Source organism: Letharia lupina, assembly GCF_014066315.1.
Source record: "Letharia lupina isolate WasteWater1 chromosome Unknown contig_2, whole genome shotgun sequence".
NCBI classification, from domain to species: Eukaryota; Fungi; Ascomycota; class Lecanoromycetes; order Lecanorales; family Parmeliaceae; genus Letharia; species Letharia lupina.
The window spans coordinates 1396180-1423373 of record NW_023502971.1 but is presented as its reverse complement, the minus strand read 5'-3'; the positions used below and the strand labels follow the sequence as shown (position 1 = coordinate 1423373).

The 27194-nt window shown below is 44.1% G+C and overlaps 7 protein-coding genes across 7 annotated transcripts; 2 read left to right on the top strand and 5 right to left on the bottom strand.

Moving 5' to 3' along the window:
• Positions 1 to 4505: 4505 nt before the first annotated feature.
• Positions 4506 to 5659, bottom strand: HO133_004552 (uncharacterized protein; the record flags this gene model as incomplete). Its single annotated transcript, XM_037295469.1, has 2 exons — positions 4506 to 5440; positions 5488 to 5659. The coding sequence occupies 2 exons, from the start codon at positions 5657 to 5659 to the stop codon at positions 4506 to 4508; spliced, it is 1107 nt and encodes a 368-aa protein (XP_037157470.1).
• A 1845-nt stretch (positions 5660 to 7504) lies between these two features.
• On the bottom strand, positions 7505 to 9303 carry HO133_004551 (uncharacterized protein; the record flags this gene model as incomplete). The annotated part of the gene is made up of 3 exons (XM_037295468.1): positions 7505 to 8998; positions 9051 to 9160; positions 9213 to 9303. The coding sequence occupies 3 exons, from the start codon at positions 9301 to 9303 to the stop codon at positions 7505 to 7507; spliced, it is 1695 nt and encodes a 564-aa protein (XP_037157469.1).
• A 1296-nt stretch (positions 9304 to 10599) lies between these two features.
• Positions 10600 to 11211, bottom strand: HO133_004550 (uncharacterized protein; the record flags this gene model as incomplete). The annotated part of the gene is made up of 1 exon (XM_037295467.1): positions 10600 to 11211. One exon carries the CDS (start codon positions 11209 to 11211, stop codon positions 10600 to 10602), a length of 612 nt encoding a protein of 203 aa, XP_037157468.1.
• Positions 11212 to 13207: 1996 nt separating this feature from the next.
• On the bottom strand, positions 13208 to 15578 carry HO133_004549 (uncharacterized protein; the record flags this gene model as incomplete). The annotated part of the gene is made up of 2 exons (XM_037295466.1): positions 13208 to 14763; positions 14918 to 15578. 2 exons carry the CDS (start codon positions 15576 to 15578, stop codon positions 13208 to 13210), a joined length of 2217 nt encoding a protein of 738 aa, XP_037157467.1.
• A 470-nt stretch (positions 15579 to 16048) lies between these two features.
• HO133_004548 (uncharacterized protein) lies at positions 16049 to 17971 on the bottom strand (the record flags this gene model as incomplete). Its single annotated transcript, XM_037295465.1, has 3 exons — positions 16049 to 16093; positions 16142 to 17430; positions 17482 to 17971. The coding sequence occupies 3 exons, from the start codon at positions 17969 to 17971 to the stop codon at positions 16049 to 16051; spliced, it is 1824 nt and encodes a 607-aa protein (XP_037157466.1).
• Positions 17972 to 19181: 1210 nt separating this feature from the next.
• Positions 19182 to 22570, top strand: HO133_004547 (uncharacterized protein; the record flags this gene model as incomplete). Its single annotated transcript, XM_037295464.1, has 6 exons — positions 19182 to 19444; positions 19500 to 20586; positions 20638 to 21400; positions 21457 to 21666; positions 21715 to 22074; positions 22146 to 22570. The coding sequence occupies 6 exons, from the start codon at positions 19182 to 19184 to the stop codon at positions 22568 to 22570; spliced, it is 3108 nt and encodes a 1035-aa protein (XP_037157465.1).
• An 810-nt stretch (positions 22571 to 23380) lies between these two features.
• Positions 23381 to 26018, top strand: HO133_004546 (uncharacterized protein; the record flags this gene model as incomplete). The annotated part of the gene is made up of 7 exons (XM_037295463.1): positions 23381 to 23473; positions 23524 to 23654; positions 23706 to 24000; positions 24051 to 24530; positions 24577 to 25674; positions 25743 to 25939; positions 25994 to 26018. 7 exons carry the CDS (start codon positions 23381 to 23383, stop codon positions 26016 to 26018), a joined length of 2319 nt encoding a protein of 772 aa, XP_037157464.1.
• Positions 26019 to 27194: the final 1176 nt, after the last annotated feature.

The following is a 27194-nucleotide window of genomic DNA, read 5'->3' as shown; positions in this document are numbered from 1 at the left end:
GCTTAAGCTATATTATAAATATTCTATTTTTAAAATAATGTTTAAATATTTAAATTTATAAAAAATATAAAGCTTTAAAATTTTAATTTAATTAATTAAGATTAAATTAATATAAAGAAATTCGTTTAGAAATTATTAAATATAAATAATAATATCTTAATAAATTTCGAAGAATAAGAAGTTATTAATTTATTTATTAAATAGTTATTAAATAATTCTATTATTTAATTAATTAATATTATTTATAATAATTTTAATTTATATTAAATAGCTAATTTTTATATATTTAAAATAATTCTTTATACTTTTAATAAAAATATTACTTAATTTAATAATTAAATTTTTAATAAGTTTTTTAAAATTAAGATTATTTATAATAATAGAAATTAAGTTATTAATAAGAAAGATAGCTTTCTTCTATCTATTAAAATAAGAAATATCTTTAAATTAATCTTATTTTTACTCTATTATTTAAAGTTAAAATAAAATTATATAATAATACTATTAAGAAATTTAAAGTAGTATATAAATCTATATAATAAAATATATTTATAAATTAAATATATTAAATCTAAAATATTTAATTATTATATCTTTAAAAGCGAATATAATAATAAATAATAAATAATATTATATATTTCTCTAGCTTCGTCTAATTTAAATAATCTATATACTCTCTTTTAATATATTTAATTTTTTCTTTAATTAATAAATTCTAGAATTAGTTATTATAATAAATTAATCTATTTTTATACTTCAAAATCTTTATTTATAATTAATTATATATAATCTTAAATCGAATTATTAATAAAATTAATTTATTAATTATAATTTTAGATAATTGATTAAAAAGATAATCTACTCGACTAGTAAAATATATTAAAAATAAAATTATTAAATAAATACTACTTTTTTAAATAAGAATATAATTAATTAGCGATTTATAGTAATAGAATTAGATTAAATATTATATAAAAAGTAAGTAGAGTTCGATTTAATTTAGAATTAAGGCTTTTATCTTCTTTATTAATTTTATAATAATAGAAGTAAATTAAAAACGTATAGTAAGCGATTAAAGTTCGATTTAACTTAGGGCTAGGGCTAAATTTTTATTTAACTTATAAAAATTTAAATTTAACTCTATAAATTTAGTTTATAAGCCTTTACTTATTATAATTAAAATAATTAAGTAAATTTATTATTAATAGTAGAGTTCGAAGTTAACTCTAATAAGAACGCCTTATTAAATATATTACTCTTTCTTCTTATTAAAGAATATATTCTTTATTTAAGAATAAAATCTTTTTTCTCTTAAGATTAATTTATTAATTAAAGAGTAAAAAAAGATATTAAGTTAGTTAATAAGTTTATTAAAAAGATAGATAATATAAAGAATTATTTAAAAAGTTAGTTTAAATAATTATAAGTATTATAAAAGAAGTAAACTAATTATTATTAACTTCTAATATTTATATTTAAAGTTAAAAATATAATTATATTTAATAAAAGAAATATTAAATTATACGCCTTAGCAAATTACTAAATTATAAAAATTTCGAATTATTTAAAATTACTAAAGTTTTAAATAATTTCGCTTATAAGTTAGAACTCTTAATTTTTATAAATAATATTTACTTAATCTTTTATTTATTGCTATTATATTTTAATAATAGTAATCTCTTATTAAAATAGATTAAATTCTTATTATTATTTATTAATATTATTATAAGATATCTTAGAGATACTTATAGAGTTACTAGCGTAGACTTAATACTATATATATCTATTCTATAAATATATAGATTAATTAACATCTTTTATACTATATATATATATAAGTTAAATTATAATAATTTCTTAATAATTAATAGTAATATCTAACTTTACTTTATAGAATATTTAGACGTTATTAGACGTTTATATAAAGTCTATATTAATATCTAATAGTATAACGCTTTAAGTCGACTCTTTATAATACTCGCTATTATCGAATATCTTTTAATAAAAATCTATATTCTAATCGATTCTTTTATTAGATCTATCGATATTATAATAGTAGAATTACTATAATTCTATATAAGTAATATCGTATCGAGTACTATAGATTATTTCATATAAGAGAGTACTATCTATGAAAGTATAACGTAATAGCTTAATACTACTTAGAAAGAGATAATAAATCGTTTTATTTCGTTATCGAAGAAGATTACAAGTTCTACTAGTAGTAAGCTAAAATTCTTTAAGACTAAGCGATCTATATATGTTAAGAATAGACTAGAATTAAGATCTTATAATTTACTTAGTTAGTTACTTAACTAATTATATAGTTAATTTATTAATTTACTTAGTTAACTACTTAGCTAGAGTACTTAATTAAATAAGAGAAGAAATAATATAATATAAAGAAAATTATAAAGATAGTTAGTAATAACAGTTATATAATAAATCTACTCTCTATAATCTTATATTAATTTAATATTTAATAAGAGAAGAAATTACTATAGTAGGTAAATGCGGAGAACGTTACGAAGAAATTAAGCGATAGTAAGACTCTTAGCACTAAGAACACGGCTTAGCTCTCCAAGATCCTACGTTATATACTCTCTATAGTTCCACGTTAGATCGTTACTTAATAAGCGAAGAACGATATTATAATTTAATCTACTATCTCTATTATATTAATATAATATATTACTATAATAACGTTATAAGAGAAGAATCTACTACGACGATTATAGCTAGTAGAATCTCTATAGAAGAAAGTTCGAATAATATATATTTAAACGAATTAAAATCGTTCGATATCTTACTTTAATATTTATTTTATTATTTAAAAGCTTTTACTACGATAAGAGATTTCGCGAAATATATACTATTAATTAGTCTAGTATCTTTATTTATTTTCAATATTCGAAGAATTATATATATATACTTCTTATTATAAGAATATAATATTTCTCTATTTTTTATAAGTAATTATTATAAGATATCTTAGAGATACTTATAGAGCTACTAGCGTAGACTTAATATCGTATATATTTACTCTATAGATATATAGATTAATTAATATCTTTTATATTATATATATATATAAGTTAAACTATAATAATTTCTTAATAATATTAATAAAGAAAATAAAATCTAAAACGATAAAGAAATAGTTAAATTTAAAATAAAAAAATAAAAAAATAAACTCTTAATTAATAAGAGAAGATATTTAATATATAAAATTAGATATAAAGAGTTTAAAAGCGAGAAAAATTTCTTCTAGTAATTATTTAGAGATATAATAAAATATTTAAATCTAATAATAGAATCTTATTATTATTACCTCGAGGTCGTTAATCTCTATTTATTATTTAAAAAAACTTTTAAAATAATCTTCTTTATTAGCGCTATTAATTTATAGTAGCTATATCGATTTATAAAAAGATTTTATATTCGTAATAAAATATTAAGTTAATATATTTAAGAATATTACTTTATATATATTTTATTATACTTTTTATAAGATCGATATCTACTATATAATAATCGTTATTAAAACTTCGAATTAAAAAGAGAGATAATATTACGATTTTAATTATATTATTTATATTATAGCTTAATTAAACTTAGTATATTAAGATCTTTTAATCTTTCTACTCTGTTACGAGCGTACCCTTGACACACCACTCAGCCCTATGGCTAGCGGGCCTTGGCGGAGGCATCCCCTACCATATCATACCTCCTTCCCACATACATAGTTCGGTAGCCTTATTATCCTCGTTCTACCTCACCCATACTGGTATCACACCTATGCTGGTTCTAACATACTCTACTATAAAACTTATACTTATAATTATTCTATATAGATAATATTCTCTTTATACTATAATAAAGAGTTATTATATATATTATTAAGTTTCTAATAATAATAATAATTATCTTTATTATAATAAATATAAATATTTAAAAATAGTTATAAATATAGAAATAGATTATATTAATATTAAAATAGTTATTAAATATAATATAAATTTATAATTTATTAAAATTAAAATAGTTATTAAATATAATATAAATTTATAATTTATTAAAATTTCAAAGATATAATACTTAATTTTATTAATTATAGAGTTTTATAGAGATAAGAGTAATATAATATAAACGCGCTAAGACGTATTACGTAATTACTAAGTATTACGTAAATTGAATTTTAATATAAACTACTTTTTTAAACTTTAATAATAGTTTAAATAATATTTATAGTTATAAAAGAGAAAAGAAATTTTAAAGATCTTACTTATAACAATTAGCGTTAGACAGAAAAAAAGAGAAAAAGAGAAAAAAAGTCTCCGTATCATTTGCTACATGTTCGGATCACGGTATCACCGTAGCTGCGTCTCTTGCGGGTCGATGCTATGTTTGCCAGCTTCTATCGTCCCCTCAGCACAGGATATCCTTCTCCGAGGTCAACTGCACTCACGAGCTCGATTCCCTATGTAAGGCTTGTCCATTTACCGCTACGTTCTCGCTGCACGCGCAGCAGCAACAGCGAGATGACTGTTCCCGCGACGGATAAAACATTTTCGCACAGTGTCGTTTTCGACATTGCTGTTTAGAGACTCTCTTTGTGACAGTGATGAGCTGCGGCTGGAGCCATCAATAATGGTAGTGAGATCGCTCTTTCCTGACCCATGTGGCTGAGGACTCCTCGAGACATCCGACCCAGCTGTCAGTGATACGATCGACTTGGCAAGCGGTTGCTGTGATCTTGAACCCACAGCCATTCCGCCTGACAATCCTCCTTTCGCCGACGCGCCTGATCCATTATGCTCACCTTGCTTCGTGTCTTGCCAGTCCAGAGGACGGATGGAAATCGTTTCGCAGTCCGTATATTGGCCTCCAACGGTATTGAATAATATAGGGTTAGTAGAGTCGTCTCCTGGAAAGAATGAGAAGCCTCGACGATGGCCAAGCGCCCGAATTGACTGAATTGATAGAGACCTGTTTGATCCTATGAGCTTCTTTGAGCCGCCTGATAGTATCTGACCTTTCCCTGGGGAAACAACCTTTCCGGAGGCTGTTGGAATAATTGGATGAAGGGTACCGCTAGTGCTTGGGGTTAAACCGCTTTGTAATCCTTTTTGAGTTGATCGAAGAAGCTCTGACAATACCGAAATGATGTCACCTGGCTGGCACTTAAGACGCAAAGTAAACCAGGCCAGGTGGGAAGCAATATCGTCTTCAAGACCCCAAAAGGCATCTGAGGCCGAAATTAGGAGTCGATGCCCTTCGCCGTTACTTTCCGCGCTGAATGCATCACAATCAATGAGCTCCATGCCATGTTGAAGAGGCGAGGACGGCCAGTAAGCACGGCTTGATTCGACGCCTATAGTTGCTGCGCTAGGCTGACGGTATTTCCGCGCTGAAGACATCAGTTGATGACGCTCCGATGCTGCCTGAGATCAGAATAACGCCGTCGGCTAGCTTTGACTGACTTACCACCGGTTTTTTCTGCCTGTTTCTGCTTCTGGCTATTGTTTTCGTAATCAGTGCCAGACTTAGGTGTCTGGACTGTGGAATCGTGCTTTTGCAGTCTTGCGACAATTGCCTCCTTGCCAGGTTCTGTGGAATGCAAGGTGTTATAATCTGTGTTTTCCTGGCTTTGAAGCATGTGCGCCTTTTCTCAGGGCCAGGATGAGATTGCTCTATGGAGCTCATCTATAGTAGTCTGGTTGCATTCGGTCTGCTCAGAAAGCCTCATTTGTAACTCTTGCACGTCGGCGTTGGACTGATAATAACCCTCTATCATATGCAACACAAAAGTATTGTACTGCGCTGGTAAATCTGCGGATGGGTTTGCCAGCACTTGCTGCGTAATTGTAGTGCACATAAGCTCTATGTCCGGCTTATACACACCATCCGTCTCATTGAGGCTGCTGAGGTTCGACCAGTCGATGGAAGGCCATTCGGGCCTGCTGCGCGGAGAAACAGTACGATTATGCGTAGCGAGATAAGAGGCGAATGAAGCGAGACTCCTCCTGGGTCGTGGTCGAAGCTTGCTTTCGTCCACGCCAAGCGAAGTGGAGTACGATGTGTTGTCAGACGGAGCGAGATCGTCAGTCTGGCCATGATAGATGTGTGTGTTGTCAATTGGTCGGGCAAGCTGGGTGTGGCGACGCCACGACTCTAGATCAGCCATTCATCTGCTTGAATTCAAGAAACAACTGTAGATGTCAGAGCTTGCTAGCGAATATACCGGAAGAGCCGGATAACGAGAGAAGGTAGGAGTTCTATGAAGCAAGACACTATGAGGGTCGGAAAGAACTGAAAGCGAAGCGAGAGGACAGTTTTGTTTTGATGCCGAGTTGCAAAGATGCAGCCGTGCAGGAATGATTACGAGTTGAAGAACATTGAGTTTCGAGCGAACTGGCAGGAGAGAATAGAGATTTTTGATACAGAGAAGCCAAGAATTGCTCTATTACCGATTTTTATGTTCTAATGATGACTTAACAATCAGCCCGACCCGTAGAAGCTTAGGGATGATTGGGTATCGCTATCAAACGTTCAGATGACCACGCTCCTGTCTGGGTATGGCGATCTTTTACACGATTCAAGCAGCGAAAATGACCTTCACCAGTATGCACATTGTTCTGAATCATCTCGTCGAACAACAAAGCCAAGTGGTAATGGGGGTGAGCCACTGCCCACTGCGAGAGCTTGATGTAAACCCTGCATGTTTCTTGCAAAGGCAGTATCTTAATGGACCTGCAGTGAACCACCATTAGAGAAAATTCTCTTTCCCGGCTCGTATGGTAAAAAGATAACCGTTACAAAGTGTTGACATCTCAAACTTTTGAAGATTGGTGATGTGCACAAAGGGATGCCAGAGACTAGGACAGGCTGTTCCTTCGCGCTTACTTTACTCGTACTATCCAGAAGTGAGCTACCTCGCTTAATAGCGCCGGGAGAGTTGACCAATCAAACTACGATTTCCGCGGTGAACTAAGTAGTTTGATTGGTCAACTCTCCCGGCGCTATTAAGCGAGGTAGCTCACTTCTGGATACTAAGATTACGAGTAGGGCTGAGGGGCTGAGCGGAGACGACGGAGAAGAGGGAACGGAGCGCTTGTTTAGCGCAGAGTGCAGACTCTCTTCACTCCGTCTTTCTCCAAATGGTCTCCTTAGAAAGACTGGCATCTGCGCTTTGAATACCTAAAGATCTTATACTGATCGGCCTGATACGTTGCGATACATTCTAGCTTCATCCAAATACCAAGGCATTTTAGGTTTCAAGCCGCCCTTCGCAAAAGAGGACAAGGAAACGAGCCACCTTCCGAACATGAGCCTTCCCTCCTCTCGACGTAAGGGTCTGATAGTACCATCATAACTCTGTATCCTTTAGATGGTCACATCATCTTAAGTCGACCACCCATCTGTTCTGACATTCCCTTCGCCAACAAATCCCCACCCCCTACCATTTGAGTAGTGTGAACTCTGCTGCCTTTTGACTATGCATTCAAGCTCCATGGCCGTGCGAGCCCCGGCGACGAGTGAACCTCAAACCTGTGAAGGAGATGTCGGCAAGTAATCGCTTGTTTGCCTGCTTCACTACTTTGCTGGTACTGCTGCAATTGATATTTTGACCCTGCGTAGGCTGATCAATCGCCGCGTGTTTCTTGTGTGCAGCCATACTGCTGGTCTTAGTCTTGAATAGGCGTTCAGCAACAGACTGTCGTTTTGGTGGATGGTCGCACTGCTTCGAAAATGGTTGTCTAAGTTGGTAGTGGGTGAAATCCGACATCCTCAACCGCGGCATGCTCAATCTGTCCTGCCAGAAGAGGCCATCGTTTCCCTCGGATACTTCAAGTATGCCGCTCATGGAAAGCACATCATCGAGCTGGCTTGCAGTGTCTACCATTGGGCTTGGGACTTCGACATTATATGATGCTTGAGCCTTCTGTTCGCGTATTTGCTTGTCAACCTCATCCCTAACTCGAAGCTGATCATCTAGCTGAGTGACCGCACCGACGTAGGCAGCTGAATAGATGGGCCATTGAGAAGACGGTCGGTCGCTAGTGTTGAGCGAAGCTGTACTGCTTTCGCTGGCCTCCGAAAGTCGTCTCTTGCGTCTAACCAAGTCGGGCACATCAAGATCGTCAATATCCATGCCCTCGGTGACGCGGACAAATAGCCCGTTTTCCTCGCACAAGCAATTCTGGGTTGGATCGCTAGCGCAAAGAGGTGCGCAAATGCATTCGGGGTCGCAGATGCAGGGCATCTCAGGGCCTCCTGGAACATTGAGCTTCTTAGCGCGCTCGTTTAGGTTGTATGGACTGATGTATTGTCGAGTCAAGACTTCCTCATGGAAGGCTTGCGGTGCTTCAGGGGTGGATTTCCGATCGATCATGGATCCTTCCAGCTCTGCATTCATGGCCATGGACCTATACTTTTCCGCCAACTCTCCGAACACCATGCCGCAGCTCATGTTGCTTTTGTTTTGAAGACCTTCGACATCCGCACGCCATCCTGAAATTTGCTCGGAATGATGTTTTGGGAGATTGATGTACTTTTTGGTGCCCTCCCAATTGCCACGTTTCAAACTGTGCTGGGCTGTGCTATGGCCCAGGCTCACCTCGTGATGGCAACTAAGTTCATTGCCACGGCTGTTCTTTTCAATGACTCCTCTGTTCAGTAAGCTCTGGAGCTCATTGCTGTAGAGTATACTTTCGTGGATCAGCAGGGACTTCCTGAAAGCGCCGATGCTGATGGGGCCGAGGCTACGAAGTGGCTCGTTGTGATAGGCAAAGTATGTGTCGTGAACACCTTTGAAGTTATTCGTCAAGAGAATGTCTACTCCTTGGAGTAGTTCTTTGAGCTTTGCGCAGGCTGCGTAGTACAGATCCTCGAGCTCTCCGAGATCGAGCAAGGTGATGTGGTAAGGGTAGGAGACAAACAAGTCATCCGACCGCAGGATGTGGAATCGAAGGTCGTTTGGACCCAAAGAGATATTCTGCAGTACAGGTCAGCAAGGCTTGCGACAGAGGCATTGGACAAAATTGCACTTTCGGGCTGATCGCTTTGCTGGCCTTGTACAGTTCGATGGCAATGATATGGACCAGGTATGCCACTTTACTCTCTACTGTGTTCAGTCCCAGCAGGACCTCGTTGGCGCCTGGACTTTGCATCAGGCATGCGTGAGAACAGGAACAATCCGATTGACTTACCTTCAAGTGCAAAGACGTGGTGCAGGACTTCAGGAGCTTGTGGCATGATCGCGCGAAGGAGCCGATCCACTTCGTCGGAGTGTTGAGCCATTGCGGCTGATGTTGAGCTATTAGACACAGAAAAGTCTTTGGTGGATATCAATACCAATGCTTGCGAAGAGGATGACGCAATTCGGTAAGCCTGTGGTAGATGGCGTTGTGGGCTTTCGCGTAGCAACTTGGAAGCTAGGAGGAAAAGGGGGTTAAAAGGGAGGTTGGTCATTTGTGCCAAATCAGGACGACAGCCTATCGACATCATCCACCGGCGCTAGATTTGTATTCACTATCAAAATACCAACCTCACATTTTCCATACTTCACAGTCTACAAGGTAGATGCTATGAGTCGTCAGAGATCATGTATACTGGTCATCCGTCGGAAAGATACTAATAATATCCATTCATTGAGCACTTATGTTACGCCGTGGTCAACACAACTAGAGGACCCTCGGTTTTTTGAAAGGCTTAGCCTGCACCACCGTTTCCCAGCCTCTTAGAGCATTGAATAGATGCAAACAGAATAGAAGAGTGTTTACAGTAACCCGCTCGTACTTGCCACACGAGGCGTTGTTGTAAAGCGCGCTCTACGGCAGAGGGCAAGAAAAAGGCGGTGCCCCAATCTTGCTCGACATGTGTAGCCATGATTGGCAATCTGGAGTTCAGAAATTTGTCGTGACAGTGTGTGGTCTACATAAGATCTCTCGGCTACGGACGTAATCGATGTACACCCTGTTTATCTACCGAGGTACTATCCTTTCTCTTTCCTTACATGTACAAACCCCCCGCCTCAAGAAGTCATGCGTGTCGCCCTACTCAGTGTCCCCAGAAAGAGAGGTCTGTTTGAAATCCAGAGCGCCAAGAGAAATGCTGGCCTGGCCCGATTTGGGGTTGTAAGGCGATACTTCCCCCCTAGATGGTGGATTGAAAGATGAATATCATGCTCATTCTGGCTTCTACAGGGATCGGTGATCCCGCTCTCTGAACGTTGCTAGAAGTTTAGTATTCAAAGAACCTCATTATAAATACCATGCCAGCGAAGCCTATATGATGTGCCATGCACCTATTCTGTTCAAGTGTGCCATGATCTTCCCAAGCCAGAGCAATAACGAGGGTTTCAGTTAGCGTACGAGCAAGTAGTGACTAGACGCCTCATCTCAGATACGCCGGGTCGATCTCAACATTCGGCTTGGGGCAACTGAGCGTGCTCGATAGGGTCAAATCAGGAATGTGCCATTGCCCATCCTTCAATTTTTTCACAGAATACACTGTCAACGTTAGTACAGCCATAGAGCAACAGAGTCTAGAAGAAATGATCAGCCCTGACAGTTTAGTGGGGCTTCATCAGAAGCGTTATACTTCTAGGTTTGTTAGCTTCGCAGTGTGCTCGAAGAGCCCATCGTTAAGTTCATCTCTGTAGCTCTTGATGAGACACAACGTCTCTATATGCCGGCCAACATTGCTTTCAGCGAAAAATTTGAAAGTCCTGTCGGTCAGAGTAAGGCATTTCCGGAACCGTAGCTCTGTCAGCATGGGGTTGCTTTTCAGCGCCGTAGCGAGTTGGTAGTCTGTGATTCCTGCACGCTCCAGATAGAGACTTCGGAGACAGCCCAATGCGGTCTTCTCAGGTGTGGAAGCTAGATTGTTCCAGACCGTGGAACGAGGAGAGCTTTCCCAGAACTGCCGCTCAATACCTGGGAATCTGGTATGATAATGATCAAGCCTAATCGATAGTCGCTTGGGGTTCTTGAGCTGAGCAATCGACCAGGCTGAAGGGTCATGAAGCTCCCACAAGGCGACCTCAAAATCCCGAAGTGTTTGCTGATATGCATCGACAACTTTGCCGATGCGGAGATTCTGATTACAGATCGCTTTCACTTTGGCCCGTGTTTCATCCTTTGGAAGAATCATCTGCACGCTGTGGAGACAACTCCGATCTGCTGTCGCTTCCATAAGAGAAACCATGCCACCGAGCCTTGAATGGAATACACCGAGACGCAACCTCGAGAGGCAGCACGACTGGAGAGCATGATTTGTTTTCGACGTTAGATCAAATCGCGGAGAGAGCTAATGGGTAGATAGCGGAGCACCTGACGGGATATCTCAGGAGGCAGAGAGGACAATGTGGCCATCGTTGCGATTGCCTCCTTCTTCAAGAAGTCGAAGCTATAGACTCGAGGTCGACGCAACCGAAGCAAGAGCAGGCGTCATATACCTCTTGTTACATTGGCCGACTTTGGCAATATACCGAGAGGAGATCAAGGATGGCAAAAGCTGTACAATGGATTTGGAGACTCGGCTTTACTTAAGGGGCTTGTAACGTGCTGCGTGGCCGTAAGATCCACGAGGCCGAACTGATGCCATCTGGATAATCTTGCTGTTGGTGGCGCGGGACGGTATGGTATATCGGCCATCAGCGACTGCCAATGCCATGGTTGAGAGTCCAGAACATGGAAAGCGTCGATATGTTGCACGGCTGATTAGCCCAGTAATGCACAGCTCATTAGCAACGGCTTGACGAAACCAGATACGCTCGGGAGGTCGAGAGCGAGAATTCGCTTCTTGGTTTCTCCCTTGCATGGATCACTACTTGAGCGGCTCGAAAACACCCGGAATACCTTGAGTACGTTAATCTCTTCATGCCACTAAGCGTCTCCAACACTAAAGCTTCTCTTTCGAACGGCCTAGGTTATAGCCTATGTCCACGGAGATGACTTCCACCACTAGTTAGTATGTGCCCCTCGTGCGCACGATGTGGACCTAGTTGTAGTAAAAGTAGGGTATTTAAGGTAAGTACGGTTTACATACCTGATGCCGTTGCCATGTGTCTTGAACCCGCGTCCAAACAATCACTAATGGGGGGTATCACTGTATGAACAATTCGTGATATTTGACAGGTCCATAACCACACTGCAGTACTAGTACCTCTTTACCTTACGTGTAGGTTTTGGAAACGATTATCTTATCGTCTTGCATTTCTCGCCACTCCACCTCTCGTTCTGGCCGAGGACTCACTTATCCTTTATTGATAATATCGTCTATCTCATTATCGAGAAACCCATCGGGAGGAGATTTGGGCCGAAGCCCAACCGCGGTGGAACATAATCCATCCCTTTGAATCTAAATTTCCGAGTTACTTACCTACTGCTGTCCTCACGAACGCAGGACAGACATACAATACACTCAAAGGAGCCAAATATCTACGTTTTCTTCCGTCGCCTCTATCTGGTGGTCTGTTCCCCTAGTCCATGATTGTGGCCTTGTAGAAGCAATCCCATGCTCCCTCGTCCATTCCACATGACCCCTCCACGCCCCCTGTAATACTCGCGCTGCTTTCAAAATCTTATTTCTGGTCTCCAGAACCGTTTTGCAGTCGTAAGCTAGCTTCAATAGTCTGCACCTCTGTCCGAGAGTTCTGCGATTCCTGGTCCGTCGGTAAGTACGCTGAATCACCGCGGCTGCTCTGCCCCTCTTCGATGCGTCAAGAAATCGAGAGGCAAGGAAAGCTAAGGCAGCAACGGTAAAGTCCCGATTACAAACCCGATCCCTCTCACGTTGTCTGAAGATAGATGCTGCATAAGCTTAGCACATCGTTAAGGTAAGCTTTTGCGCTCAGTAAAGGACTTACCGAACGAGGTGCTGCATCCAATGTCTCTTTATCTCGCGTCCAGTTGGCATTTCTTACCGGCAAATTCAACTGGAACAATAGCGGAAAGGTAAGGCAAATATTCGTTCACTGTTTTTGCAAAAACCTTGCTGTCTGCAAACGACGTTGTGAAATTAAGAACTCGAAGACCGTTCCGTCGAGCGATGCTTCCGGATCATGCTCTCAGTAGATGCGCGAGTTTCTGGAAACCTTCCCTCGTTCCACTGCAATCTCCTTCGACATCTGATTCATCCTCGCTCATGCTATCATCAGCTTTCCGAAGTCTGCGAATTTTCTTTCGAAGCTCATCAAAGTTTACAAGATGTCCAGGCCATAATTTCCCAATAATGCCCACAGCAAAGTCAATGTCTTTTCCCGGTGACCATCAACGATCTCTTCGGCACTCAAGTCCTCTGCAATTTGGCCGACTTCATGGACTGCGCGCAAAGCACCCAAGGCTATATGCACGTTGTAAATTTTTTGTGCCCTTGCCGTGCATGGATATTTTAGATGCTGCGAAAGAACCAAGGATTGTCCTTCTTCGAGCATGGTTGTCAACACTTCGCCTTTAGGCATTGCAATCGTAACGTTTTCTTCGAGCGTGGTGCGCGAACCCAGCGGATACAAGAGAAGTTCTACGAGTCGCGTCAATCTTACCCCATCTCGGAGATCAGTTGCCAGATTCTCGATGTTGTAGGAAAAGTCGGATAGGGGATACTGAGTGTGGTGAACGTGGTAATCCAAAGACTTTAGAAGACGACAGATATTTCCTGCAGATGGATGGATCAATGCAATGAGCTCTCTGAGGAAAGCAAGCGAAGACTTGATAGTCGAAGATGCTTGATAGAGGTTTGTTGAGATTATGTTCATCTGCTTGGCTTTGTCGAGGAGATAAATCACCATCATGCTTCGTAACATTGTTCGCCGCCAGCACCAAGCGGGAGACGATTGTTCAGCATCAGGTGCATCTTCATTGCGGAGAAGATAAGAGTCCAAGAAAGCCTCCAGACTCTTTTTGCAGTTTTTCTGGGTATGCGCAGACTTGGGGCACCGCGAGTCGACTAGAGCTTCGCGGCCTACCACCACCTCAGCTGCGGCACTCAGCATGTCAAGACTGTAATTTCGGGCCCATAAGCTGATGAAACTTCGGCATATCCCCACATCGCTCTTCAAAGATGAAGCATTAAACGAATCTTTTGGCCGGCCAAGGCACCCATATAGAAGGGATGCCTTTAGTCGTCCATGGAGAAGGGAGCATTCAGCTCCTTGATAAAGACCTAAGAGCGTTCGCCTCTGATGTCCATGACTCATATGATCCCGATTGTTTATGGTCTCGAAAAGACCGTTAACGCACTGAGCGAGGATCGCTTCTTGGTCATTTAGCCAAGTATCCTCCAAAATTTCCGGTCTTTCGACGTCTTCATGCATTACTGGATATTTCTGTTCTGTTGACGAGGCTACCTTGCGCAGCATAGACGCGATCAGTGTAGGTGGCGGCTGGGATGCGGAATTGTTGATGTGCGGGTCCGCTGATGCTTTCCATGTTGTACCGTAATGAAGAGTATTTCTTTTGTTAATCGTGGACTTCCGCTGCTCTTTGACTATCTCAAGCTTTCTGAAAGGCCGGGTGGCCTTTTTGGGCTGGTCATTGCTGAAACCCACCTCAGCAGTGCTCTGTGATTGCTCTCGAGCCGCCTGGGACGGATCAGAGAAAGGCAAAGCATCCGAACGATAGGCAGCACATCTGGATGCGCCCTCGAATAATGAGACTCTCCTTGCTCGAATCTGCGAACCCTTGTGGATCTTGTCACGGGACATCGCAGCAGTGAGCGGAAGCAGATTTTCCTTTCCCGGTCCATTTGCAGCTATATCTGCGCACACTTTGAAGTCAACATCGCTTCTTCAAGCCTAGTACTTGAGCTGTAAAACAGATCTGAGGAGCACAAAGAGTCTTCTGCTCTGGAAACTTATCTTGTGACCCAGCATTCGGTTTAACGAGAAGAGATTACATCGAAATGTACGAACCCTGTTGGTCTTCCCTTTCTTGTAAAGGCTTAAGCGTCGGTTGCAATGGAGCTCGTCTTAGAGCTGCGGCAAGTGGCTGTTTTTGCCGTCTTTTCCAAGCATCGGATTGATTGACGACCTTTAGTGAAGATTTACTCAGACTCCTCGCATCAGATCGAAGCCTGGGATGTATCGTGAGAACTGTCGTATCTTCGGGAGGTACCCATATAGTCCGTCTTCGCGGTTTCTTTCGGATGTCCTTATCATTTTGCTGGTTAATGCCCTTACCTTGATTTGGAACTGTGGTAGAGTCGTCTGGCTGGCGCTCTGAATGTAAGACGGAGACACAGCGTCTTGCCGGTAGCATTGCTTGCATTTTCGCTCCAGAACCCATCGAATTGTCATTATTCGATTGCCTATCAAAATTTTCTTGGTCACCTAGGTGTTTCGCCTTCGCAGCGCCGTTACTAATGGTTTCAGCGGGCTGTACGACAAGATTTTGGGACTGTGCCTGAGGCTGGGTGGAGTTCCTCCTTCTAGGTGGCGCTTTCTGCATTACGCGTTGGACATCGGCGGTAAAATGTAGTTCCTCCGTAGGCTCGTAGGGCTTGAAAGTAAATGGCTTGAGGGATGCAGAGGTGGTCAAAATGAGACAAGGGGTAGCCTCGGGGCATTGGAGCATTGTATGTATCAAAGTGTAACCAAGGTCAGAAGACAAAAAAAACAATAGCCTCTGAGTACGCAATACATTCAGATGCACATGGATGATTGGGAGAATCAGAAAAATCAACAAACCAACGTTTCCATGGAAACCGGCTGAGTAAAGCTAAGCGAACTTCAATCACGCATTGCTACCCTCTACTATAGAGATTTGTTACAACGTTGAGTCTATGTTTGGGCAGCTCAACTTTGATACTCGAATGTCTAGTTGCTCGTAGCGAAAAACATTTCACGCTGCTTGACCGTTGCTTCCTCACGGGTATACACTTGAATTAATTATAGATGGGCCAGTGTACAGTACTGTGCTAGAGGTTCCTAGGAGGAGAGGTCAGGAAATCGGTTCCCTTATTACGGTCGACAATTTGCTTAGGCTTCTACCATGTGGAGCATCATTTTGGGGAAACACAGCTCCAAAGCACGTTTGTCAAGGCCTCACAGCTTGCCCTCAGCTTTTGCCTCCTTGACTTGCTCGAAAACCTGACATCATTAGACATGAAGACAAGGATGTGAGGTCAATGGACCGACCTTTAGCATTTTCCTCCTTGCGCCTAACGCATTGACACCGCGATCCTCCAAGCCTTTATCATCCAATTCTACTAGATCAGTCCACTTGTAATCTTTCAAATTGTCGGTATACTTATGAAGCCTCAAGCTTCTTAACCAACTGGGGATATCTTGCAGTAAACTCGGATCAGTTGGATCCTCTGGTGGCTTTGAGCTCCCCCTTCTGCCCCTCGGAGATCTGCCTCTGGCCATTTCCGAATGATCAGAGAGATATCCCTCATGACTATTGCCAAGTCCCATACCGAACTGACCTAAATTTAGAGCACCCATACCGCCGCTCAGCCCGGCTGAAGCGTCGTAAGCTGCCAGATAGCCATTATTTTGCGGCGAGGCGAAAGTCATGTTGCCGAAGCCACCGCCGTGCATGGCAATACCTGGAGAATCGGGTCTAGAACGTTGGGCCGCAAAAGCAGCTTGTTGTTGCGCCTGGATTGCGGCAAGCTGTTGCGCGTTCAATGGCTGCGAGTTCAGTAACTGTCCGCTTTCGTTCACGACCAGCACATTCTGAGGCAAGGCGGGAGACATAGACATCTGGCTCGCACTGTTTTCGCCATCATTTGACCTCGTACGACGATATTTACGAACATCGTCCAACGCTATGCGGTTGTTGACCGTCGATAGGGCAGCAAGCTTCATAGCTGTCGCGTTTGCTACCATGTCTGCTTGTGTCGCGGCCTGCTGGGTGTTGAAATTGGGCGCCATCGGCGTGTTAGACATGGAAGCCCAACTTGCATTTCCGATGTTGTATGGTGAAAGCATGGGTAGATCGCCGGCGTTCTCTGGGGCATGAACGCTTGTAGTCTGGACATTGCTGTGGCCTGAAAGTTGCATTTGATGTGGAGAACGTAATCCGGCGGATGCAGGCGGCTGACTGAATTGACCCATGGGTTGTTGCCCTGAGGACGACTTGGGACGATTCTCGGCAGCTCGCTGGCCCCATGGTGTGGGATTAGGCTGCATAATGTTTTCTTTTGCGTTGTCTGTAGGCTCTGATATGGATGGCGCGACTAAGGATGAGCGCTCCCCAAACGCGGCACTGTTGCGATTTGAGGTTGGTGCATTTCCCGTATGCTGAGTATACTCGGCTTTTTTCTTGGCGATGGCTGCGGCCGCGTCTGGAAACATAGCAGTGATCGTAGATGGATCCAGTCCCGAGTTTCTTTTGTTACCGGGCGACGGCAAAGGTCGACCGAGAGAGTGTCGAGAGCCTTCCTTGCCCATAGCATCGCTCATCCGATTTGACATGTTGTCTGAATTATCATTAGCTGCACTTGGATCTCCGAGCCAGGGGTTTGACGCACCCTGGTCTCCAACCTTTGCGGGAGAAAGTATGCCCGGCATAGGATGCTTCCGAAGCATTTCTTCCAATGTCTGAATAAAGAATAGAATCTGTACCTTGGTGGCCTGTTGGAGGAGTGAATACAAGGACGCGGTCCTTTCGGCTTCACTCAAAACCCGGAACCATTGCTCAATCGCTGTTAGTTCATCTTTAAAATCTTGATCTGTTGTAGCACCCGCCATTTCTTCCAGAGTAGTCTCACATTGATCAATTTCAGCTATCCACTGTTCGGCAGCTTTGTCCGCAGCGTCATACTGCTGTGACTGGTTGTAGATCATTTCAGAAGCAGGTCTGATGCTCCTTCCTGATAACGGAGAAGAGGAGAATGCTCCCATGTCAGCAGAAGCTCGTAGGTGATGGCCGGTGCCAAGGTTTCGAGACGTAGGTGGCCGAAGGGAGCTTGACGCCTCAGGCGTGCTGTTCCGATTCCCAATGATCTGATTGCCAGACATCTTGGCCGACAGAGATTCTGATCAACTCTATGTGGCTGGTCCTAGTGAAAAAGCTGCCGACCGTCGAGCGAGCTTTCAAAGCGGGATATGGATCGACGTGATGGTAGATGCAGACGCAAATGTGCCGTGCAGATCCTGCCTTCTTCAAAGGAGCTTTGCCGGCACGCAGGAGGGAGTTTGAATTATGGAGCTTATTGGCGGATATGTTGTTTTTTTAGGAGTGGTGGTGGGGTCAAGATTAGTAGGCGGGGTCCACCTTGAGAGATGTAGCTTTTGGACTCTGGTCGACTTGAGGGAAATACCACCTGCTTGGATACCAGTCCGAGAGGCGATGTGGGTCGTGAACTCCGCAGAGTGAGTTAAAACAACTAGGCACCCAAGATCCGATCAGGCGGAAGGTCTGAATGTGAGAGTAGCGGGTTGAGCCTCGCTGTCAACGCTTGCGTTTTCAGGAGCAGATAGGGTCAACACGAGTGGATCAAAGCACGAAGAGTGATGCGAGTAGTGACAGTTGAGAAAGATCGGAAACGGTGGGATAACGAAACCGGGCATGGGGGAGACCGTCTCGACAAGATGGTGCGTGAGACGGAGAGCTGAAAAGCGCCGGGAAGTAAATTAGGTTGGAAGTTAAGGTTTAGGACTACTGTAGCTGTTTTGATTTTCTCGTACAGTAAGGTAAAATCCGTACTTTCTCGTGTGCCAAGAATAAGTACCTACCGAGGGCACTATGTTATGTAAAAGTCTTGACGACGATACTTTGTTTCTGCCGTGAGTATTAGAAAGCTGACCTTCTCTTCTGGGATTCATTTCAGAAGCGCTCCATCTGAAGAATTGGCACAGACGTGGATTGACCTGAGAATTGGAACGGCTCTGTTAAGGTTCTCCAGCGTTGCCACAAGAATTTCGACCCATTTATTCTGATTTCACCGGCTCTACGAGTATCAGTCTTTCAATTTCTCAACACTTTCACGGATCTTGGAACATGTCCCTGCTGCGCCAAAGTAGATTCAGCGATCCCTGACCTGCAGACCCATCTATCCTTCTCTTTCTGAAAATGACTCACGTCCTTCAGCAGTCTTAAGATATGACAAATGGGATGCGCTTTCCTTTCCGTGTATCAGAAGCGTTCTGCGCAAGAATTAGCTCAAACACTTAAAATTCAGCGCTGAAGCCTCCTATGGAGCAATTTGACCAATCAGATTACGGCCTCATGTTCGCAACACACGAATATCCAGACCCAGACTACGCTGCATATGTCACCAAATACCCCTGGAGAGAAGATGACGGTTATTTACCGTCAGCGCTACACGGTCTGCCTCCGGAGTCCTTGGAGGAGATCTCACGCGCTGGGGTTTATTCTAGTCCCCAGAAAGCTGGAGACGACGGAGGCGAGGTTCTCGATAGTGTTGCTCATGGGCCCGCCAAGGAGGTGACCTGGGATCCCGACTACCAAGAGTCTGAAGCGGGTCTAACGTAATTTAGCTCCTCCCTCGAAACTCGAGAGATCGACATTCTAACATGCACTTAGAGAAGATGAAAACGTATCGGATGAAGACTCATATGCAGAGGCGTTGAAAGGCCGGAGGGATGAAACTCGGCTGCGTCAAAGGCAGAGATCCGGCCGACGTGCTGATGTATCTGGTAGAAATTCAAGCGCACCTAGGAAGGGAAGGAGAGGTCGCGGTGGTAGGGTTGGGCGAGGAGGTAAGGGAATGAAAAAGGGCTTGCGCAAGCCCATCGAGCCAACACCAGAATTCAAGGCGCTACACTCTCAGGCTACCATGGCTTTTATTGATCAAAATTACGAAGAAGCCGAGAATCTCACGCTTCAGGCATTGCTCATCAACCCTGAAATGTATCCCGCTCACAACCTACTCTCAGAGATCCACGCTGCTCGTGGTGACAAAGCGAAGGCTCTTAGTGCTGCATGGAACGGAGCACACACCAGGCCGCGAGACCCTGAGATGTGGTCAAGAATCGCACGTCTGATTCTGGAGCGTGATGACGATGACAGAGATTCCACACTTCGAGACGCGATTTACTGCTACAACCGCATTCTCTACGTCGACAGTTCGAATGTCGAAGCACGATACCAGCGAGCTGCATTGAATCATGAATTGGGCCACAAAAGGAAGGCTGCCAACGAGTATGAGCAACTGATCAAACAGCTTCCGCACGATACGACAGTCCTGCGTCACCTCGCGGAAATTTACATCGACCTTGACGAGCCTGATAATGCTTTGAGTCATTACGAAGCCACCATATATTATTTTCAATCAGTTGAGCCCTGTGACGTTACCAGTTTCACTTGGTCAGACGTTAACATTGTCTGTGAGCTGTACGGTGTTCAGCGACGGTGTGAGGAAGGTATTACTGTGCTCAAAACATTATCTCGCTGGCTACTTGGTCGTGCAAAAGAAAAATGTTGGGAAGCGTTTGATGAGGACGACAGAGAATGGGACCTCGAAGATCAGCCCCGTCGTAATGACGTGCCAGGATTTGTGCCTGGTGAACATGACGTGACCTCGTACGGCGACGGCTTGCCTCTAGAGTTGCGTGTCAAGTTGGGAGTATTCCGATTGAAGTCTGAAAATCGAAATCTCATGGAAGCAATTGCAAGTACCTCGCCTTTAATTGATTCGCGCCATTGGCTGACATCACTGCAGAATCATTTCGAGTGTCTTGACCCAGAAGATGACCAAAATGGAGCAAAGATCTATGATTACCCTGATCTTTTTCGCGAAGCAGCAAATGCTTTAAGGGTGAGAAAATACTTTCACGAGGCTCTCCGATATTACGAACCAATAAAGAAGGTCAGCGAGTATGGGGACGCGGCGTTCTTCATGGAAATGGCTTCATGCTATAAAGCAGTTGGACTTAGGACCGAAGCCGAAGACTGCTACATGATTGTTGTCGACAGTGACAAAGGAAGCCCAGAAGCACGGCGAAGACTATTAGAGATGTGCTCAGAATCAGACGTGTCTCCAAAAGGAGCACCAACTACCGATGAGGTAGTCTCGGTAAAACAGCACAAAGCAAGAAAACGTGTAGGAGGAAAGGAAGCAAAGCAGCCAAAAAAAAGTAAGGCTCTACCTTCTTGGGCAACGACTATGCTTGCCCCCCGTCTGGTGCCTCAGTCAGCCAAGCAGATTTCTCTCGAAAGGGAGGAAGCCCAAGAGGAAGATGTTAATGCTCTTTTCCTCCGGAGAGAGGCTCTCACAGAGCAAGCTAGAAATGGCGATGAAAGCTCGAAGACCGAATGGATGGCAATTACGAAGACATTGATTCAAGAATTCAAAGACAACAAGGTTTTCTACCCGCTTGACAAGCACCATAAATTTTATGGATATTCCAGAGAAGCTCGGTCGATGGCGGCAAGACCAAAACACGAGTTGGATGCTCTCGCAGAACAATCAAAGTCACACTTAGGTATATTCGACGGTCCAGCGTGCTTCGCGCTCCATCATGCTAACCAGTCACTTCAGAAACAGCACAAGGCGATCAGATCGTCATTCCCGGCGACTACTGCAGAATACCGTTCGATTGCTGGCTAGAAATCTTCCTCGCGTATGCCTTGACGCTTGCACACGGGGGAAACATCCTGTCTTCATACGAGATCATCGCTGCCGCTTTCCATGCTAATGTATTTTACCACTCGCCAGAGTCGCTTTTCTGCATCCATGTCTGTTGGTTTAGTGAGTATCCTCCCAGATCTCGTGTTTTGACGACTAATACGTATACAGCATGTGCCTTACTTGGAAACGACGACGAAACACTCTGTAATATTGCTCGCTGGTTCATGAAGGAGTATCAATTCGTCACTGATGGCTACCGCCTGTTCTCGGCACTCAACAGACTTTCTGATACTGAGAATTCTTGGTACAACTGTGGTCCCTCGCAGAAATATATACTTCGACAGCTCAAGGCCGTGGACTTCTCCCTGTTAGGCGACAGTCGCCGCAAAAGCTTGTTCCAAGAGAGAGCTTCTTACACCACTAAAGACGACAACGGCAATCAAATACGAGCTCAAGAGATGGATGTTGTGTTGCTCATGCTCTACGGTCATATACTTTACGCTGGTAAAAGCTATGCTTACGCAGTTAGTACGTCTGAACGTCCCATCCAAGGCTTGGCGGCCGATTACGCAATGGCTTACTCCTGATACTCAACGCAGACTATTTCTTGCGCGCTCTCGCTCTTGACCCAACAAACGTTATGATCAAATTTTCCCTAGCCCTGGGATACCTACACTATGCGCTCAAGCGACAAGCCGACAACCGGCACCATATATTGATGCAAGGCCTGGCTTTTCTATTAGAGTACTACGATTGCCGACAACGGTCTAGTAGATCCTCAGAGAAGCAGGAAGCGGAGTACAATGTGGCTCATGCTTATCACCTATTGGGCTTGACCCATCTCGCGATTCCATACTATGAACGATGCCTAGCCATGAGCGCGGCTGCGCAAGTTGAGGAGTCAGGTTGCCGAGCAGAAGATATTGCACAAGAGGCAGCCTTTGCTTTGCAAAATCTTTGGGCAGCAAGCGGCAATATGGAGAAGGCTTGGGAGATCACGGAAAAGTGGCTAGTGGTCAGATAAAAAGCTAGATGCCTGAAGGTATTCGATAGCATGTTCCTAGACTAATACTACTTGAGGTGCCCATTACCATGTCGTCCTCTAATCAATTTGCGGAACCTCGCCATACCAATTTCTTTCTTCTTTAGCTGATGTAGGCCTTTCCCGCGATTGTAGAGTATGTGACCTCTGCTGATTCCCAGTGTTCTCATGAGAATCGGAACGACTCCTATCAAACCTAGGCGCCCAGCCATGGGTAGCATTAAATCTTCGCTCAGCGCGAAAACGACCAAAGGATTGGAGACCTAAGATCGTCATCAGTAATGTGTTTTGACTGGCGACGTTTGTAGATGATGAAAAATTCAAAGATGGCAGCAGTAAGATACCTTAATCCTCGGGACTTACTAGCCTCTTCGAGGCCACTAGTATGTTTCATTAGTGCAGCTTTTTGACAAGTACAATTTTCGAATTTCAGGGTCGATTGCAAGACGTCCTTGACCATGTCTTCGCAGAGAAGCACTGTGGCAAAATACATCTGTAAGCAAAGAGTATCCGTTCATTATCCTGAACAAATTTATACGCGAAGTCTTGTCTTAAAATTTGAAGGCTGAGGATATGTGACAAGTTGGGTAAATTGCGCTCGTGCGTAATACGAGTAAGATTAGCGTGCCTAGACTCCCGCCCGGTCCCCGTGCACCGGGGATAAGTTTTACTGCCTTTTCCCAATGCCACAGGTGGCTATAAGCCAGTGGTTGGAAGCTTCATATGTCGAAATACTACACACCGTATTGCGTTCCACCTCCTCATTGAGTCGTTCTAGGGACCGGGGGAAATATGGACTACGAAGCTCTCAAAGACCAGTGGAGCGAGGTCGAGGACCGTGATGGCATCAGACTAAGTTGGAACACATTTCCAAGTACTCGCATGGTAAGTCTGGTATCCGCCCATCTTGCCGGCCTCTACTCATGTCGATCCAGGAAGCCTCCCGGCTTGTTGTACCCATTGGAGCCCTCTACACCCCCTTGAAGGAGAAGCCGGACACACCGCTGCTACAATATGAGCCCATCACTTGCAAGGCTCCTTGTCGAGCTGTGCTTAACCCCTTTGCGTACGGTAGCGTCTAACGTTTAGATTCATGCATGATAGCTAATAGTTTCAGGACTGTCGATACAAGAGCTCGGTTATGGATATGCCCCTTCTGTTTATCTCGGAACGGACTGCCTGCTCACTACAAAGACATCACACAAGATAACATACCCCCCGAGCTGCACCCAGCGAGCACGACGATTGAGTATAGGCTGGCACGACCGGCACCAGCCCCCCCACTGTTCGTCTATGTTGTCGACACATGTCAGGAGGAGGACAGCCTAAAGGCACTGAAAGACTCCTTGGTCATGAGCCTCAGCCTTCTGCCGCCGAATGCTCTCGTAGGATTAATAACGTTTGGAACGATGGTAATCCTTCTAATGCGCTGGTTTGGAATGCGAGACTGACCTTGTCACAGGCGCAAGTGCACGAGCTTGGCTATACCGAGTGCGCAAAGTCGTATGTTTTCCGAGGGAGTAAGGATTACGCAGCAAAGCAGGTCCAGGAGATGCTCGGTCTATCCAGTTCCAGCATGCGCACCAATGTACCTCCCCAGCCAGGCAGGCCTGCCCCAGTCATGGGACCCACTGCGAGATTCTTGCTGCCTGTCCAGCAGTGCGAATTTCAACTCACAAATGCTTTGGAGCAGCTTCAGAAGGACCCTTGGCCAGTAGCAAACGACAAACGTTCTCTGAGATGTACCGGGGTCGCTTTGAGCGTAGCAGTGGGCTTACTCGAGACTTCATTTCAAAATGCCGGTGGCAGGATTATGTTGTTCGCTGGAGGACCAGCAACAGAAGGGCCTGGCCTCGTAGTAGGCCCGGAACTACGTGAACCAATACGATCACATCATGATATTGATCGGGATAATATCAAATACTACAAGAAGGCTCTGAAGGTAAGCTTCCAATATCAGAACACGGCTCTACTACTAACACAAAAAGTTCTACGACAATCTTGCGAAGCGAGTATCCCACAACGGTCATATCATCGACATCTTCGCAGGCTGTCTTGACCAGGTCGGACTTCTTGAGATGAAAGGTCTTTCTAACTCCACTGGAGGTCACATGATTCTCACCGATAGCTTTACCTCATCGCAGTTCAAACAGTCTTTTGTCCGAGTCTTTGATAAAGATGCTTCAGATAACCTGCTCATGGGGTTCAACGCGTCGTTGGAAGTGTTAACTACCAAGGAGTTGAAGGTCACTGGCCTTATAGGGCATGCGGTGTCTCTCAACAAGAAGTCGAACTCCGTGGGGGAGACCGAATGTGGAATCGGTAACACCTGCTCTTGGAAGATGTGCGGTATTGATCCAACCGCCAGCTTTGGACTGTACTTCGAAATTGCGAACCAAGGCGGACCAGCGCAACATCAGCAGGGCCCACAAAAGGGCATGATGCAGTTTTTGACCTACTACCAGCATTCTTCCGGCCAATTCCACCTTCGGGTCACCACAGTGGCACGCAACCTCAGTGGACCAGCTGGTGACCCGGCCATAGCCCAATCCTTCGATCAGGAAGCTGCCGCCGTTCTCATGTCCCGCATTGCGGTATTCAAAGCAGAGGTGGATGACGGGCCAGACGTACTTCGATGGGTAGACAGAATGCTCATCCGACTGTGTTCGAGGTTTGCAGAATACAGAAAAGACGATCCATCATCCTTCCGGCTCGAGAAGAACTTTACTTTATACCCGCAATTCATGTTCCACCTTCGTCGCAGCCACTTCCTGCAGGTATTCAACAGTTCACCTGATGAGACAGCGTTTTATCGACACGTGCTCAACCATGAATACGTCGGAGACTCGTTGGTCATGATCCAGCCGACCTTAGATTCTTATACTTTTGATCAAGAAGGCAGTGTGCCTGTCTTACTCGATTCCGCTTCTATCCATCCGACACACATCTTGCTTCTAGACACGTTCTTCCAGATCTTGATTTTCCATGGCGAGACGATGGCGGAATGGAGGAAGGCAGGCTATCAGGATCAAGAAGGTTACGAAAATTTCAAGAGCATACTGGAGCAACCAAAGGAAGACGCAAGGGTAAGCTGGTTTCCAGGCAGACTCTCGTTGGGGGGGTTGGTGTCAAACTAAGGCTAATTATTGCATAGGAATTGGTGCAAGATCGATTTCCGTTGCCTCGATTTATAATTTGTGATGCAGGCGGCTCTCAGGCCCGTTTCCTTCTTGCTAAGCTCAACCCATCGACAACTCACACTACCAATAGTAACTACGGAAATGGCAATTCAACACAAACCATCTTCACGGATGATGTGTCGCTACAGAGCTTCATGGACCATCTGATGAAGTAGGTCATTCCCCAAAAGCAATCCCCAAGGACTTGCTAATGCAGATTCGACAGGCTGGCCGTTTCAGGTACCAGCTGAAACCCATAGAAAGAATGGCCCTTGGCAGCTCTTTTTGAGTAACAGCCTGGCACAACCTTCAGCGCCTTTGATATGGTGTCTCAAAAAGTCTTTACAGCTAGCATGTAACGTAGCACCCGTAGACAAGGCCAAGCGTCAACTACTGTTATGGACGCAGAGAATGTTGTGGCCCAAAGTTAGGTTCTTTACGGGGCACCTTTACAGCTTGAAGGAGACCTTTACCGGAATGTGACGGACGTCTTATGCATTATGTGTCTGCTTCTTAGGGTGTGTAGGTAATTAGATGGCGCACTACTAGAAGCTGCTTACAATGCATGAAATATGCAAAAGTACCAGTTGCATGATTCAGCAGCCCGCCGTGCAGAGGTAGTGCATAAGGCAATGATCAGCGGGACAGAGGGCAAATCTTGCCAGTGGAGCGGGGAGGGAGGTGCGCAATGTGAGGCACCCATTGAAAGCCAACGAATAGTAATGTTTGTGCGGGAAAATGCCTATCAAACAGTAGTGTCACAGAACTCAGATCGACTGCCTATCAACCGGATGCCTACATTGCATCCACACATTGGATCTGCAGCCAATGCAAAAAGCCCGCAACGGTCGGATCGCGGGCAAAAGTCATTGGTTGGAAGCCACTTGTGTGAGGCTCCTTCAAAAAAGGACCAGCGCTGTCCTTGGATTGCACCTCAGGCCCCTAGCCGTAGGGAACCTTCTCTTTCCTTGTTTCTCGTCATCCCGTGACTGTGGGCCCATTCCACGAGTCTTTCCTATACCGAGGTAAAGTAAATTTCGTCGGTTATAAGCAGTTGGATATCTGTCCGGCAACGTCAAACATAATCACGTTTTATGTGGGGGGGGGGTGGTCTTTGGGCGCTAGGGGTAAGCCACGGACAGCAGCTAGTGCAGTTCGGCGGCAGCCTCTCTCAAGACCCAAGTCTCTATCAGCCAAGCCAAGAGAGAACGAGAGACCTCGACTTTTTTCTCCCGTTCTTCTGACCCTCTCTCTACCGTCTGCTTTACCCAGGTAGTCACCTCTGCGACTGGCAATCAAAACACGCATACCTGCTCGAACGGTTCCAGCGCTCCCCCTCTCCGGCCGATCTCTTGCGGATTCCATCGTCATCTGCTTACCGCGTGCAATCCCACCAATCAAGGAGAACCTCAGCCAACCCTCGGCCG